This window comes from Mesoplodon bidens (genome assembly GCF_964165515.1).
Source record: "Mesoplodon bidens genome assembly, chromosome: 1".
NCBI lineage: Eukaryota > Metazoa > Chordata > Mammalia > Artiodactyla > Ziphiidae > Mesoplodon > Mesoplodon bidens.
This window is the reverse complement of record NC_138176.1, coordinates 140997574-141013958: the sequence shown is the minus strand read 5'-3', so window position 1 is coordinate 141013958 and position 16385 is coordinate 140997574. Positions and strand designations below refer to the sequence as shown.

At 41.6% G+C, this 16385-nt stretch overlaps 1 protein-coding gene across 5 annotated transcripts in view; it reads right to left on the bottom strand.

Moving 5' to 3' along the window:
• Positions 1-4828, bottom strand: part of NFXL1 (nuclear transcription factor, X-box binding like 1) — a 56370-nt gene extending 51542 nt beyond the window's left edge. Inside the window, exons 1-2 of one of the 5 annotated variants that reach the window (XM_081235714.1) lie at positions 4100-4828; positions 1483-1656 (exon numbers count right to left, since the gene is read on the bottom strand). In XM_081235714.1, the coding sequence (XP_081091840.1) occupies positions 1483-1656; positions 4100-4598 (673 nt within the window). In that variant the 5' untranslated portion in view covers positions 4599-4828. Of the gene's footprint in view, positions 1-1482; positions 1660-4099 lie in introns of all 5 variants that reach the window. The other 4 variants (XM_081235715.1, XM_081235716.1, XM_081235717.1 and 1 more) reach the window with 4 other exon arrangements.
• Positions 4829-16385: the final 11557 nt, after the last annotated feature.

The following is a 16385-nucleotide window of genomic DNA, read 5'->3' as shown; positions in this document are numbered from 1 at the left end:
TCAAAATGTTTATGGATTTGACATAATACAGTATAAGAAAAATTGCCTTAACACTTTAAGATGAAAGCCACGTTAAAAATTAATAAAAGTGGGACTTCCCTAGTGGTGCAGTGGTTAAGAATCTGCCTGCCAATGCAGGGGACACGGGTTCGAGCCCTGGTCCAGGAAGATCCCACATGCCACAGAGCAACTAAGCCCGTGCGCCACAACTATTGAGCCTGTGCTCTACAGCCCGCGAGCCACAACTACTGAAGTCCGCGTGCCACAACTACTGAAGCCCTCGCGCCTAGAGCCCATGCTCTGAAAGAGAAGCCACTGCAATGAGAAGCCCGCGCACCGCAACAAAGAGTAGCCCCTGCTCGCTGCAACCAGAGAAAGCCCGCACGCAGCAACGAAGACCCAACACAGCCAATAAATAAATAAATTTTTTTAAAAATTAATAAAACTTACAAATGATAAAAGTTTTCTAAACACTAGGCAGAAATACTGAGTTATATCACTGAATTTCCTATTTAAAAATAAAATCTGTATCTAGAGTGGTTTCAGTGAGGTCTTCTTGAAGCAGGATACTTGAGGTTACTTTCTATGAAGTTCTCTAAAAGCAAGAAACCTCCTAACCTTAAGGTTCCTCTTTATCAATTTTTACCTGGCTCAACCAGACTTCTTAGTCAGGCTTCCTAACCTTAATTCCTTGGCAGATATGGTAAATTCCTTGGAAACCTTTTTGATGATGTGTACCTATGCTCATGATGCCATCAATATACTCAGGCAACTAATACGGATAATGCATGCAAGAATGTTTCTAATAATGACTGTAAGCATAAAATGTGGAAAGTGTAAGAGACTTACATTTAAAATAATCTACTTCTACACTTAGTCCCAAATCTTCACAGCAACATCACTTTGGCCGTCTCTCTCACAAACAAATGTGGCTTTGAGAGTAACCCAGATATATACAACATAAAATGTGATTAAACACTTCAGACCTGAGGAGACTTAGATTTTTTTTTACATATAAAAATCAGAAGTTGTAAGATATAAAATAAAGGAATTAAGTCAAGAAATGAAATTGACTTCAAGATACATTTAACATGATGACAAAGAGAATAATGAAGAATAGATTTAAAGGATATTCAAAGTCCTCAAGTGCAATCAAATCATCGTTAGGAACAACTTGACCCCACTCATTGCACAGGGACCTTTGGCATCCCCCTCCCAGCATTCTAATGAAATGCAATTAAACACAAAAGAGAACTTCTAAGGCTGTAAGAGACATTGCCATCCTATTTGCTTTATAGAAAGATTAGCATTATACAACGTATAACTCAAATAGTAAAAGGTACAAAAATTCAACTCTACAACAAAAAAATGCTCATTCTTAAGATGCAAAACCTATTCCACATAGAGTAAAGGTGTCAGAAAAAGTCAGGAATGTATTTTTATTGATGTAAAAATGTCAAAATTGAAAAGATCATACAGTACCTGTCTGAGTAGTGTAAGTTACAAACGTATTAGCAACTATTTTTCCTCTTTTTCCTTCAAAATCCTCATCTCCTTCTTCTTCAGATGAAGAGTTATGGTGTTCTTCAACAAGTTTTTTGGCTGCAGCTTGATTAGCCTTCTTGATTTCCTCAAATTTCTTTTGAGACATTAGCTCTGCTTAAAAGAAAAAAAAATGAGTTTCATTTCTTCAAAACAATCTCTCAAAAAGCAAGCCATGACATACCAATACGTTATTAAAATACAGATTTAAAAGTCACCTTTGGTGCATTCTATTTCACTATCATCCATGAAAAAAGTATTTTCAAATTTCTTGTCACACGAGTAAAGAGAATACCACAATATAAACTTTCACTTTTGTTAATTATTCTGCTAAATGCCAACTAATTGTTCTAGAATGACTAACAAATCAATTTTTTAAATTATAAAGCTATGATAAAGTATCAAAAAACTGGTGATCAACCTCAAAACAGGATATTAACAAAATTAAAGTGAGATGTTTAAAAACTGAATGGTACACAGTGATTTTTAAAACATAGGAAACATACCCACTGGGAGCACATCAGAATCAGCAGAGGCAGGCGCTTTCTCAAACCACCCTCGTGCACACTATAACCCAGCCTGTCTTTGCCCACCAAAGACCTTGCACAAACAATATTCACTGTCTACCCACTATGTTTACAATATGCTTCTTAGAAAGCTCAAGGACTTTGTGTCTTTATTAAAATGTGGTCACAAAACATATTTATTTAACATTAATCCCACACAAAATATTGCTAACATGGAAAACATGCTTCTTACAACAACTTCATGCCAAAAAGAAATGTTAAGTAAGTTTTGGATTAGTTCTTCTGCTATTCTGTTTAGCACTGTCTGTACTTCTTGTTACTTGCTTAAATAATAACACAAAAAGAATTAGATTACCTCACAGCACTTTCCCAATGAAATTTCAAACTCCTCAAGAGCAAGGACCATGAAAATTCTCTTCAAGCTTTAAGTGTTAATAAACTCTTCTGGACAGCAACCATAGTTCAAGAAAGGAGCCACAACATACTGAACTGAACATACTGAACATACTGAACTGATCTTAATTCATTAGTGCCCATATTAGTGCCACTTCACACTTGAAACCGATGAGCCACTACTAATACAAGCTTTCTTATTTTAGGTGGCGTATTTGTACTTAATGATGGTTTATCTTTTATTTTCCTCATGAAATGTTTTCCTTCTCTTACTGCAGCCAGCTTGGCTGGGGACTACTCAGTGTTTCAAGTAAAACTGGAGGAAAATGTACAGTGCCCACAGAGGAATCTTTGAGTACTAGGAGAAAAGTAGCTGCTATAAGATATATGACTCAAAACGTTATATACAATAAGATGATAAATGTCATTATGAGAAATGAGCACTTAAAAGACATTTTTTAAAAGGCTGAATTAGACAGATATAATAAAAACATTCATAACCTGATCAATGGACCTACATAAGATCATCTCAAAGAAAGCGGACAAAACAACCTTACCATATATTATTTCTTATGGACAAATCTCAATTATCCAGTTAAAGGATGCTTGCTTTTCTACTACCCACAAAATCCAAGAAAGCTTACCAAAACTGTTCAGTTTTCCCTCTCACACACCTCACCACCACCACTATCATAAACTCAGTAACCAAGAGAATACCACTTATCTATAAAATTAGCTTAGGAGACGTTCAGAAGCTCAATTTGCTCCTCCCCGCAAAAAATATATTTTAAAAAATACATTCCAAATACAACAATAAAATGATCTTAGGGATTATTCTCTTAGCCCCCTGAATTCTTTCATTAGTATGGACAACTTAGAATTGCGTGTGTGCTCCCAGGCTCCACTAAAACACTGCCTTGGATGAAGGATATTGAAAGCTGGAGAAGGCCACACCAGATACATCCCAGAAAGGACATGAAATTTGTAACTAGGAACCGCAGTTAAAAAAAAGTACCACAAGCCTAAGTGTTTACAGGACATAGATAATTAAAGTTACTAAACTAAGGCAATCAAATAAAAATGGAAAATGACAACTGGCCCCAGAAGTAGGAAACACAATGTCAAGTGGAAAGCCTAAACCCAATCTAAATAAGATTTCTGCGCCTCAGCCCAGCCGACTGTTGCCACGCACAAAAGTACCAAAGCCACAATACCTTATCTTACAAGAAAAGCTGTTAACCAGATTTTTATGAGATTTTAAAAAGAAAAACCAAAAAACTGCCGGCAACCAATTCAGATTTAAAGCATTGTATTAACCAAACCAAACTATAGGCTAAATCAGCCCCCCAGGCCACTGTCTGCAACTGGGAGTGGGGGGGGATTCAGTAGGCAAAAAAGAGTGAAGGGAAGAACACTGGACGTAGAAGTAACACTGATTAATATCAATTAAAGTGAGGATGAAAGAGGTGTGATGGGAATCGGCCTAGAATGACTAGCTGCCTGAAAGGTTTGAGAAGTGAGGCCGATAATAAACTCCCGAAGGAGAAGGAAAGAAACGGATGCGAAGGCAGTTCTGACTAGCAAGTGCCTTAGTAGGTAGGCATCCAGGTGAGCCCAAGGACGGGAGCCATTCTCACCACTGGCCACGGAAGTCTGCGGCGCTTCAGATCCCGCGGGGCTGCGCCGGGCTGAGCTACCTGCAGCCGCAGAGGTTGCAGCTCCACCGGGAATGGGGCCAAAGCCAGCAGCGCCCACCGACCCCTTCTCTCGCCCAGCTCCGGCGCCGCGAAGATGGACTCCATTTCCTGAGGAGGGGGCCGCAGTGGCCCGTCCTCGGGCTCGGCCTCGGCCACTGGCCACCTGGCGCCAGGAAGCTTCCATCCCTGCAGAGGGGGAAAAAAAAAAAAAGAGTGGAAGGAGCGTGAGCGCGGTGGTACCAAGGCGGGGAAAAAGGACAGCGGGGGAAGCCGGTGGGAGAGGCGGAATGAGGACGGTCTCCGCGGGGTGGGGACCGGGTTTGAAAAGGTCGCGGCCCTGTCTCTCCCAGAGGGCGAGTCCCCGCTGAGCCCGGGCTTTGGAGATGGATCGAAGAGGGAGAGGACTAGGCAGAGAAATGGACCGCGAGTCAAGGAGCATCCAGCGCCGAAGAAGGAGAACCGGGGAGGAAGGAAGCGCCTCCTCGGACTCAGGGGGAGCGCCGTGACGGGAGAAGTGCAGACTGACCCGGCGGCTGCCGCCGGGAACCAACTGCAGTAGCGAACCCGGAGGAAAGAAAGCTACGTCCCCTTACTGACGGCGCCCGCTTTCAACGACTACAGCTCCCAGAAGCCCCGACTAACCGCTCGCAGAACGCGTGGCATCACTAGCCGCTTCCTCATCCGGGACGGTGTCTGTGTGTGGGCAAGGCCTCGGAACGCATGCGCTAACTGAAGCGGGCCCTTCGGAAACTACAATTCCCGGCGTTCATTGGGGCTCGGACGGGGTGGGCGCACAGAGAGGGCGCAAGGTGGGGCGGAGGTGTTCAAAACCCCGAGGATGCCGCTTTTTCCGTGCGTCTACCCTAAACCCAGCTCGGTATCGGGAGGCTATCTCAGGGGTCATAATTGACTGCCCGCTATCTTTAGCCTCGCCTTCGGGCTTTCCGGAGGCAGGAAATTTTTCTCACAGAAGGGAAGAGGCACTTATAAAGAAGACGCTTCGGGGTCGGGGAAGAGGGAGGGAAAGCTGAGGGAGTGTTGCGGAAAAGTGGCTGGAGTGGAGAAAGTGCCCTTCTGAATTGCAAAAGCAATGTAGAGGATAAATCTAACGGCATTATTATCATAGTCCTTTATAGTTAACAATATACTTTTCCTGAAGCAGGCTGATTTTTACCGTCACGACAGCTCTCTAAAGTAGCCTTTATTAAGGAAAGAAGTAGTCGAGAGCCAGGTCTGGTCCTGATTCTTCTGACTTCGCTGTTTTCAATAAGAAATAAAGAGAAAGGGAGAGGAGGGAGTGGGAGAACTTTCAAAAATTCGGGGCTCTATCTGGGATTGAGAAATACACTGATTGCTGTTTGGGACTACACGGTCCTTTACAACCCTTCAACCTAATTAATTCCTCTACATTAATAATAAGTACCTAATATTTATATAGCATTTATTAAGTTCCAGGCACTATTCAAAGCGTTTTACGTATATATGTATATTAACAATGTGGTACTCACAATAATCCTGTTATCCCCATTTTACAGCTGAGAACACTGAAGCACAGACAGGTTAAGTAACTTGACCTTGTTATAGCCAGGTATTATTACCGATTCCTTTTTTTTTGCGGTACGCGGGCCTCTGTTGTGGCCTCTCCCGTTGCAGAGCACAGGCTCCGGACGCGCAGGCCCAGCGTCCATGGCTCACGGGCCCAGCCACTCCACGGCATGTGGGGTCCTCCCGGACCAGGGCACGAACCCGCATCCCCTGCATCGGACTCTCAACCACTGCACCACCAGGGAAGCCCTACCGATTCCATTTTTTAAATTAGGAAACAGAGACACAGAAAACTTTCTTATTCAGTATCCTAGCAGAGCCAGGATTGCAACTGAGCTGTGTGAATCTTGCACTGTGCTCTTAAAAACGCCATACTAGGGGCTTCCCTGGTGGCGCAGTGGTTGAGAGTCCGCCTGCCGATGCAGGGGACACGGGTTCGTGCCCCGGTCTGGGAAGATCCCACATGCCGCAGAGCAGCTGGGCCCGTGAGCCATGGCCGCTGAGCCTGCGTGTCCAGAGCCTGTGCTCCGCAAGGGGAGAGACCATAACAGTGAGAGGCCCGCGTACCACAAAAAAAAAAAAACAAATAAAAAAAACCCGCCATACTATATTATTACTGTGAGAAGGTATTTAATGTTTACCTAGAAATTCCAGTTACTTTTAGAGGACCTAATCAGGCAAAAAGACTCACATAATCAGTTTTTCCCCTGCCATATTACACAATGATAATTGATAATCATAATAATTACTGTGGCATCAAAAAGAATGTTAAGTGCTTTCTGAATGAGCAAACATTTATTATAGTAAAGTTTAGTAGTGGAGAGCTGATGTACATCATAATGTGGAAGCATATGTAAATTGAGAATACATTTCAAAAGCTACCATTGCTGTAATTTTCACTTTGAAATTTCAGATAACATTTGAGGAAAACAAGAGTTCTTTCTGTTTATCAAAAGGGAACATGAGAAATATATGAAGCTGATAAATATAAATTAAGATTATAAACATTGAGAAATATAATTGTATAGTTCTAATTAATCTTAATTCTTAAAAATACTACCCTCAAGAATAGCTAAAAACAAAAGACTGGCCTACTGTTGGCAACTGGAACTCTCATACTTACTGGTGGGAGTGGAAATTGGTTCAAACACTTTCGAAAAATGTTCAGCAGTATCTATTAAAGCTAAACAGGACTTACTACTAAAGCATGTGACGAAGCAGTTCCACTTCTGAATATATACTGAAAGACGTGAGTGCATAGCTCCACAAAAATTCATGTTTATAGCAGCTTTAGTCATAATAGCCAAAAACTACGAATAACCCTCATGTCTATCAACAGGAGAATTTAAAAATAAATTGTGGTATATGTATATAATGGAATGCTATGCCCCCCCCCAAAAAAATACTGATACGTGTAGCAAGATGGGTGAATCTCAAAGATATCATGTTGAACAAAAGAGGCCAGACGCAAAAGAGTACAGTAGGTCTCCTACTTACGAACCTTCAAGTTGCAAGCTTTCAAAGATGCAAACGTCTGTTCACATGTCCGATCACATAAGTTAGTTCACATGTCTGGTGTACATTGTCACATGTGTGCATTGTTTACAAGTGGTTGTGCTTTTGTATACTTTACTATACAGTACTGTATAGAGTACAGTATCTTTATTTCAAGCCCAGAATGTCCAGAAGCAAGAGTAGAAGCAGTGATGGTGTAGCTTGTACTGCTAAGAAGCACCAGGAATTGCAGGCCCAGAGAAAGGACGAAGAGAGACAAGAAGAAGAAGAAGTAACTGAAGAACCAAAGAGATTCACAACGCAGGAAATGGCAAGGGGATTTTCTTTATTTGAGGAGGCACTTAGTTTTTGAGGCACAGGACAAGAACATAGAAAGGCACACGAAGGTTGCAGCAACCCTTCAGAATGCAATCCCGTGTCATCTATGAAAAGAAAAAAAGAGCTACTACCCAGACATCACTGGATCATTTTTTCAAGAGGGTAGATAGAATGAATCCAGCGAGGGACCAGAACCTGTGCCATCAACGTCAGGCGTGAGTGAAATGGCAGCTTGCCCTCCATCTCCTATTGCTGACCATCCTTCAGCTCTACCATCTCCCACCTCCTCTCCCTCCTCCAGTCAGTAACTCTTCTTGCCTGTTCACTCGATGCCACCCCCTGTACACCAGCTGTTGTACTGCACTACTGTACTTTTCAAGGTACTGTACTGTAAGATTTAAAATGTTTTATTTTTTGTATTTTTTTATGTATTATTTGTGTGAAAAGTATTATAAACCTATTACAGTACAGTACTGTATAGCGGACTGTGTTAGTTGAGTACCTAGGCTAACTTTGCTGGCCTTACGAATAAATTGGACTTTGAACGTGCTTTCAAGATGGAACTTGTTCATATGTAGAAGACTTATACCTACTTGTGAATCTAATTTCATGAAGTTCCTGAACAAGTAACAGAAGCCAGATTAGTGCCTACTTCTGGTAGGGGTGGGAGGATTTTAACTGGGAAGAGCAATAAGGTATCCTCCTGAGTGGTGGAAAAATTCTATCTTGATCTAGGTAGTAGTTTCACTTATGTGTACACATGTAAAAACTCAAAAAATTATACATTTATGATTTGTGCAATTTACTGTATGAATGATAAACATCAATTTTTTTTTTTTTTTTTTTTTTTGCGGTACGCTGGCCTCTCACCATTGTTGCTTCTCCCGTTGCGGAGCACAGGCTCCAGACGCGCAGGCTCAGCAGCCATGGCTCACGGGCCCAGCCACTCCGTGGCACGTGGGATCTTCCCGGACCAGGGCACGAACCCGTGTCCCCTGCATCGGCAGGTGGACTCTCAACCACTGTGCCACCAGGGAAGCCCCACATCAATTTTTTAAAAGAATTATGAAATAAAACATAGAAATAATAAGACATCTGAATACCTTTATTGTCCAGTGATTTAAAAAACTGTGGTTTAATTGTATTTATTCATCCATTACTGACATGTCTTCCTTTTTTTTATTATTGGAGTAAAATTGCTTTACAATGTTGTGTTAGTTTCTGTTGTACAATGAAGTGAATCAGCTATATGTATACCTATATCCCCTCCCTCTTGGACCTCCCTTCTCCCCTTCCGCCTGCCCATCTAGGTCATCACAGAGCACCAAGCTGAGCTCCCTGTGTTATACAGCAGGTTCCCACTAGCTATCTATTTTACACATGGTAGTGTATTTATGTCAAACCTGATCTCCCAATTCGCCCCACTCTCCCCTTCCCCCCAGCTGTGTCCACATGTCCATTCTCTACATCTACGTCTCTATTCCTGCCTTACACCTCACACTGGTCAGAATGGCCATCATCAGAAAATCTACAAACAATAAATGCTGGAGAGGGTGTGGAGAAAAGGGAACCCTCTTGCACTGTTGGTGGGAATGTAAATTGATAAACCACTATGGAGAACAGTATGGAGGTTCCTTAAAAAACTAAAAGTAGAACTACCATATGAGCCAGCAATCCCACTACTGGGCATATACCCAGAGAAAACCATAATTCAAAAGGACACAAGTACCCCAATATTCACTGTAGCACTATTTATGGAAACAACCTAAATGTCCAATGATAGATGAATGGATAAAGAAGATGTGGTACATATATACAATGGAATATTACTCAGCCATAAAAAGGAACAAAATTGGGTCATTTATAGAAATGCGGATGGACGTTGAGTCTGACATGTCTTCCTGATACGGATTCTTTTGCCAGAGTACCCATACACGGCTCCCTAAAAACATTTACCTTTGACAGATACATCTATACTTAGGTAAACATGGTGCCAGTTATCAATATATTGCCCCTCAGTTCCAATTCACCCTTCAATATATGCTCTGTAACAGAGGACAGAACTCCTTTAAACATCTCCACAGAGAGCACAATGTTAAGTTTTCTCAGCAGAGGGCACTGGAGAGGCATTGGAGGAGGGAAGACGATCTCCTGTTACTTCCTGCTGCTTTACAGTGGAGTCAGCAACCTTGCAGCCTTTACCTGGCCTGGAGATAAACTTCCGAGCAGCCCTCTCAACATGGAAACTGACCCCAAGCTCTTCTGCTCACACTGGTACCCTGAGTCACTGCTCACTTTGCAGCTGACACCCCCCTCCCAATACCTGCCACCCTCCCACTGCAGACCCAGACACAGCACACCTGTGCCTTGGCTCCCATTCCCTCTGCAAGCTCACCCCACTGGTTCCTGATCACCTGCACTCCAGAGGAGACTGCAGAACGGCTGTGGCCAGGACAAACCAGCAAGCTTCTCTACTATCCAGTGGGCTGAATTCCACCTTCTCCAATAGTATCTGAACCAGCCTTGGGGAGGGGGATCCTTCTAAGTTTGTCCTGCTTTGGGTATTCTCCCTTAGCCCTAGAATACCATACACAGTTTTCTTCTAGTCATTCTTTTATCAGGACTTGATAATTCTTTATATTAAACTTAACCCACTGTGTGGTTCCTATTCTTGATTGGACCCAGACTGATACAAGCACTGTATACATTTTATATCAGTTTTACTTGACATACTAGATATGACCCAATCAAACTGACAGCAAAGAAAAAGAAAAAGAAAAAAATGTTAAGAAGGAAATAAAGGGAAAAAGTGTTAAGAAGGAAATAAAGGAGACAACATAAAGTGCAAAATATACCAGCTAAAATAAGAAAGATGTTCTGCCATATGTGGGGCAGAAGAGAATTAGAAAAATTAAACAATAGGGTTGATTTTTCTAGCCAGGTTAAATGCAAATAACTTTAGAGGGCTGATTCTTTTTTGCTTTACTTATTAATACTCAGAATTGAGTGATAAAAATAGTATTGTATAATGTCAATTTCATGAAAATAAAATAATAATTTTTTAATCTGGGCTATCACTTACTTTTCCTAGGAAAACCTTCAGAGACAAAAATCAACCAAACATTTATTCATATTTCATGTAAACTATTTTCAAATATTCAGCTAAATAATCTATCCATCAATCAATAATTGAGTCTGGCAGTTATCCAATACTGTCAGGCATTGCATATTTGTACTCAGAGATGGGAAGGTTTCACTATAAATAAAGAACCAGGATAGGAATGAAAAGGCTCATTGAGATGCTGAGAACTGAGAAAACTATTAAGGGCAGGGTAAGATGTGGATGGGATGGAAAGAAGCACTCCACGTGGTAGGGACGGCATGAGTCAAGGTTTAGAAGTGAAAATAAACATGGCATATGTTTGAACCAGAAAGGAGAAAATTCTATTGAATCCCCAGGCAAAGGTGACAAATAGGGTTGGAGAGCACCTTGAAAACAGAAGTAAAAAATTTTGGTTTCAATGTTGACACTAAGTAGCCACTATAAGGTTCAAGAGAAGGAAGATGACAGTATAAAAGGAAGACTTCTCAGGAAAACTAATGTAGAAATAATAGGAAAATTTGAGCTGGGAAGGGCCTTGTGAGAGAATGGTTGCATAGAATTAAATCGTAGTTGATATGACTCTCAGTTTACAAACTCAGATGTGCAAATTATCACATTAATCATCATCTTTCAATTACCTTAATTTGAACTCTGAGTTTTATCTCCTCAGGATTGGTTGGAAAATGCACTTACTACTTCACTCAACAGACATGTATAAAGTCCCTTTTATGCCCCAGACATTTTCTACATACTGGAAATAGAGCAATAAATGAAATAAATTACATGGAACTTATATTTGAGTGGAGGAGACAGATGACAAACAAGTAAACAAATTAAGATATAATATCAAATAGTGATCTGTGCAGGGAGATAAGGTGAAGAGGGTTTCAAGTTAGATTGGGTAAACAAGGTGACATTTGAGCAGAGACCTGAATGAAGGTCCAACATGCATTGGATACTGGTGAGCTTCCCAGGAAGAGGAAAAGGAAACTACAAGGACCCAGAAAAGGGAGCATACTTGGCATGTTTAAGGACAAGCAAGGAGGCCAACTGAATGAGATTGAGCAGGCAGAGGAGCAGTAGGAAACCAAATCAGAGAGGTAATCAGGGGTCATTTAATATAGGGCTATGTTGAGGATTTGGGATTCAATTGTAAGCAAGCTGAGGCAAGGAAGTGACATGATCTGACGTTGCTTTTAAAAGATCAGAGTGGTTGGGCTTCCCTGGTGGCGCAGTGGTTGAGAATCCACCTGCCGATGCAGGGGACATGGGTTCGTGCCCCAGTCCGGTAAGATCCCACATGCCGCGGAGCGGCTGGGCCCGTGAGCCATGGCCGCTGAGCCTGCGCATCCAGAGCCTGTGCTCCGCAATGGGAGAGGCCACAGCGGTGAGAGGCCTGCGTACCGCAAAAAAAAAAAAAAAAAAATCAGAGTGGTAGCTCTGTGGAAATGGACTACTGGGGAAAGGGGAGCAACAGTGGCATTAGAGATCAGTTAACATGGTGTGTCGTAGTCCAGGTGAAAGATGGTGGTTTGAATGAGCATTGGATGTGGTGACTTATAGCCAGATGCAGGATATATTTTGAAGGTTGAGCTGACAACATTCACTGGCAAATTAGATAGCAGGTGTGAAATTCAGAGTTAAGAAAAGACGACTCGGAAGTTTTTCACCTGAGGAACAGAGTCAATGGCAGTGCCCTTTTCTGAAATAGGGAATATTAGGGAAGGAACAGATTTGAGAAACAAATCATGCATTCTGCTTAGCACACATCAAGTCTTCACTAGAAGTCAACTCTCCTGTTTCTCTCTATGTACAACAACACTTCTGACACCAGATGTGTGGGTTTTTCCACACAAAATAATTATTCAATTCTCTGTGGATATCAACTGAGTGTCCTACACTTAACCCAGTTCTGACACTAGCTGCCTGGAGAGTGCAGACCCCACAGGTTAAGTGCTCAGTCCCACAAGACTGCCCTCCTCACTTCACATGGCAGTCACAAGTCCTGTTGTTGTCACTTGTACATCTGACCAACCAGCTATAAACCACAGGTCCCCATGACCCCCTCCTCATGTTCAATAATTTGCCAGAATGGCTTACAGAATCTAGGGACACAGTTTACTTACTATTACTGATTTATTATAAATGATACAGTTCAGGAACAGCCTAGTGGAAGAGATATATAGGACAAGGTACATGGGAAGAGGCACAGAGCTTCCATGCCTTCTCTGGGAGCACCACCCTCCCAGTACCTCAATGTGTTCACTAACCTGGAAGCTCTCTGAACCCCTTGGGTTAGGGTTTTTTTTTTGTTGAGGCTTCATTACATAGACCCGTTGATTAAATCATTGGAATTAGTGATTAATTCAACTCCAGCCCATTTCTCCCTTCCCAGAAAGTCAGGGGGTAGGGCTGAAAGTTCTAACTCTCTAATCTCACAGTTGATTCCCCTGGAAACCAGCCCCTCACCCTTAGGAACTTTCCAAAAGTCACCTCATTAACATGAACCCAGGCATGGTTGAATAACAAAAGATACTCCTTTCAATTTTTTCACTCCAGAGCTGTTTCAGGAGTCTGTGACAGAAACCAAATATAACAAAAGATGCTCCTAAAGCTCATATCACTTCGGAAACTACAAGGGTTTTAGGAGTTCATCCTAGCAGCCAGGGACAAATACCAAAATATATATTTCTTATTATATCACATTTGCCAAAGAGATATCAAGTCTCTAGTTGGATATGCAAGTCTGGAGTTTAGAGGAGAGGCTGGAGATATATATTTGGGAGTCTTCAGCATACAGATGTTATAAAGTGCCAGTGGATATATGAGCTCACTTAGGGTGTGAATTTCGTGGGATACCTCAGCATTTAAAGATTCATTGAGGAGGGGAACAAAAAGAGATGGAAGTTCAGTCAGAAAAGTGACTGAAAGCCAAGTGTCCTGAAAGGCAACTGAAGTCTTTTAAGAAAGGGAGTGATCATCCCTACCAAATGCTACCAAGAGGTCTACTAAGTCTTGGACTGAGAACTGATCATTAGAGTTGGCGATGTAGGGGTCGTTGGTGACCTTGACAAGAGGTCTCAGTGGAGTTATAGTAGCAAAATTGAATTGGATCAGATTCAAGAAAGAACAGTAAGAGAGGACCTCTGCAAGGACAAATTCTACAAAAGAGTTTTACAGTAAAGGACAGCAGAAAAATGAGGTGTTAGCAGAAGCAGAGAGAGGGTCAAGAGTCAAGTGGTGTCCTTTTAAGATTTGAGCGATTGCAGGCTTAAAGAGTTAAATATAACCCATGACACCATAAAACTCCTAGAAGAAAACATAAGCAAAACATTCTCTGACATAAATGGTAGCAATGTTTTCTTAGGTCAGTCTCTCAAGGCAATAGAAAGAAAGCAAAAATAAACAAGTGGGACCTAATCAAACTTATAAGCTTTTGCACAGCAAAGGAAAGCATAAGCAAAATGAAAAGACAACCTACGGACCAGAGAAAATATCTGCAAATGAAGCGACCAACAAGGGCTTAATTTCCAAAATATACAAACAGCTCATGTAACTCAATAACAAAAAAAAAACAAGCAAGCCAATAAAAAAAATGGGCAGACAAAGACATACTGATGGCCAGTAGGCACATGAAACGATGCTCCACATCGCTATTATTAGAGAAATGGAAATCAAACTACAAAACTACAATGAGGTATCACCTCATAACAGTCACAATGGCTGTCATCAAAAAGTCTACAAATAGGGCTTCCCTGGTGGTGCAGTGGTTGAGAGTCCGCCTGCCGATGCAGGGGACATGGGTTCGTGCCCCGGTCTGAGAGGATTCCACATGCCGTGGAGCGGCTGGGCCCGTGAGCCCTGGCCGCTGAGCCTGCGCGTCCGGAGCCTCTGCTCCGCAATGGGAGAGGCCACAACAGTGAGAGGCCCGTGTACCACAAAAAAAAAAAAAAAAAAAAAAGTCTACAAATAATAAATGCTGGAGAGGGTGTGGAGAAAAGGGAACCCTCTACAATGTTGATTGTAAACTGGTGCAGCCACTATGGAAAACAGTATAGAGGTTCATTAAAAAACTAAAAATAGAGTTACCATGTGAACTAGCAATCCCACTCCTGGGCATATATCCAGAGAAAATTCTAATTTGAAAAGATACATGCACCCCAATGTTTTTAGCAGCACTATTTACAATAGCTAAGAAGCAACCTAAATGTCCATCACCAGATGAATGGATAAAGAAGCTGTAGTATATATATACAATGGAATACTACTCAGTCATAAGGAAATAATGCCATTTGTAGCAACATGGCTGGGCCTATGATTATCATACTAAGTGAAGTAAATCTGGAAGACAAAGAAAACTACCATATCACTTATATGTGGAATCAAAATACGATACAAATGAACTTATTTGCAAAACAGAAAACTCACAGACATAGAAAACAAGCTTATGGTTACCAAAGGGGAAGCGGGGGGTGGTATCAGACAACATGGTGAATTAGTTAATGGGAAGTCTTTCCATTCTCTTAATAATCATCTAGATTTCTTTGTTTGTTTGTTTAAGCATATTTCTCTCAGCCTTTGTCTTTCTGGACTGGAGTCCCATGCTCTGCTTCCCCCACCTCTGGGCCATTCATTCACATGTGGCAACTCTAACTCCCCTTTGGTCACTCTCTAGACTCCATCCACCTCTGATAAAATATATTCAGTTCACTAAACAAAAGTGCATACCATTTTCTAAGTTCAGATGCCCCATGATTTTCTACAAAGGCAAGAATATGTTTCTTCTTAAAACTTCCTAATTAAATCCAGTCTTTTATGATCTTTTTATAATTCCCCACTGGGAACATTACTAGCTGCAAAAGTCCTTATGTAAGCCTTTATTGCATTTGATTGCTTAGAGCCAATCATTTTTAAATTATAATTTTAATTATTTTACCCCAAGTGTACTCCAGTAGAACTTAACCCTACTGAAGCTCATCCACTGGTTTTAAGATTTTTTTCTTTTTTTTTTTTTCGGTACGCGGGCCTCTCACTGCTGTGGCCTCTCCCGCTGCGGAGCACAGGCTCTGGACGCGCAGGCTCAGTGGCCATGGCTCATGGGCCCAGCCGCTCCGCGGCACGTGGGATCCTCCCAGACCGTGGCACGAACCCGTGTCCCCTGCATCGGCAGGCGGACTCTCAACCACTGCACCACCAAAGAAGCCCTGGTTTTAAGATTTTGTTTAATTAAACATATTAAATGTGACCAGTCCCATCAGAGTTAATACCCAGAGAATCTATCTATCCTCACCATTTATTGTATGATATCTGTTCCAAGTCTCACATACAACTCAAAAGGTAATAATGCTAATCATTGTTATAACTTTTTTATAGTTTAAATAAGTGATATTTACTGATTTCCTTTTGTTCACAAATCTATTTACAGCTCAAATAGATTATTCAGTTATGGCTTCCTGTTTGAGAGGCTCAAATAATTTGAAAACAGTGATTTTAATTGGGCTCAGGGAGCAAATTCTCAATCCGCATTGCCAGTATCCATGGCATACTATATTTGATTGCAAATAAGTGTTTGAAATATGGTTAATCTATATTATGTATTTCTGTGTGTGTGTGTGTGTGTGTGTGTGTGTGTGTGATTTATTTTTGGCCACACTCTCTGAGCTGCAAAAAAGCACTGGCTTTCTGGTTTGGTGTTCAGGCCAGCAGAGCAGGCTACCTATCTCAAGGTAAAAAATAGAAACGAGA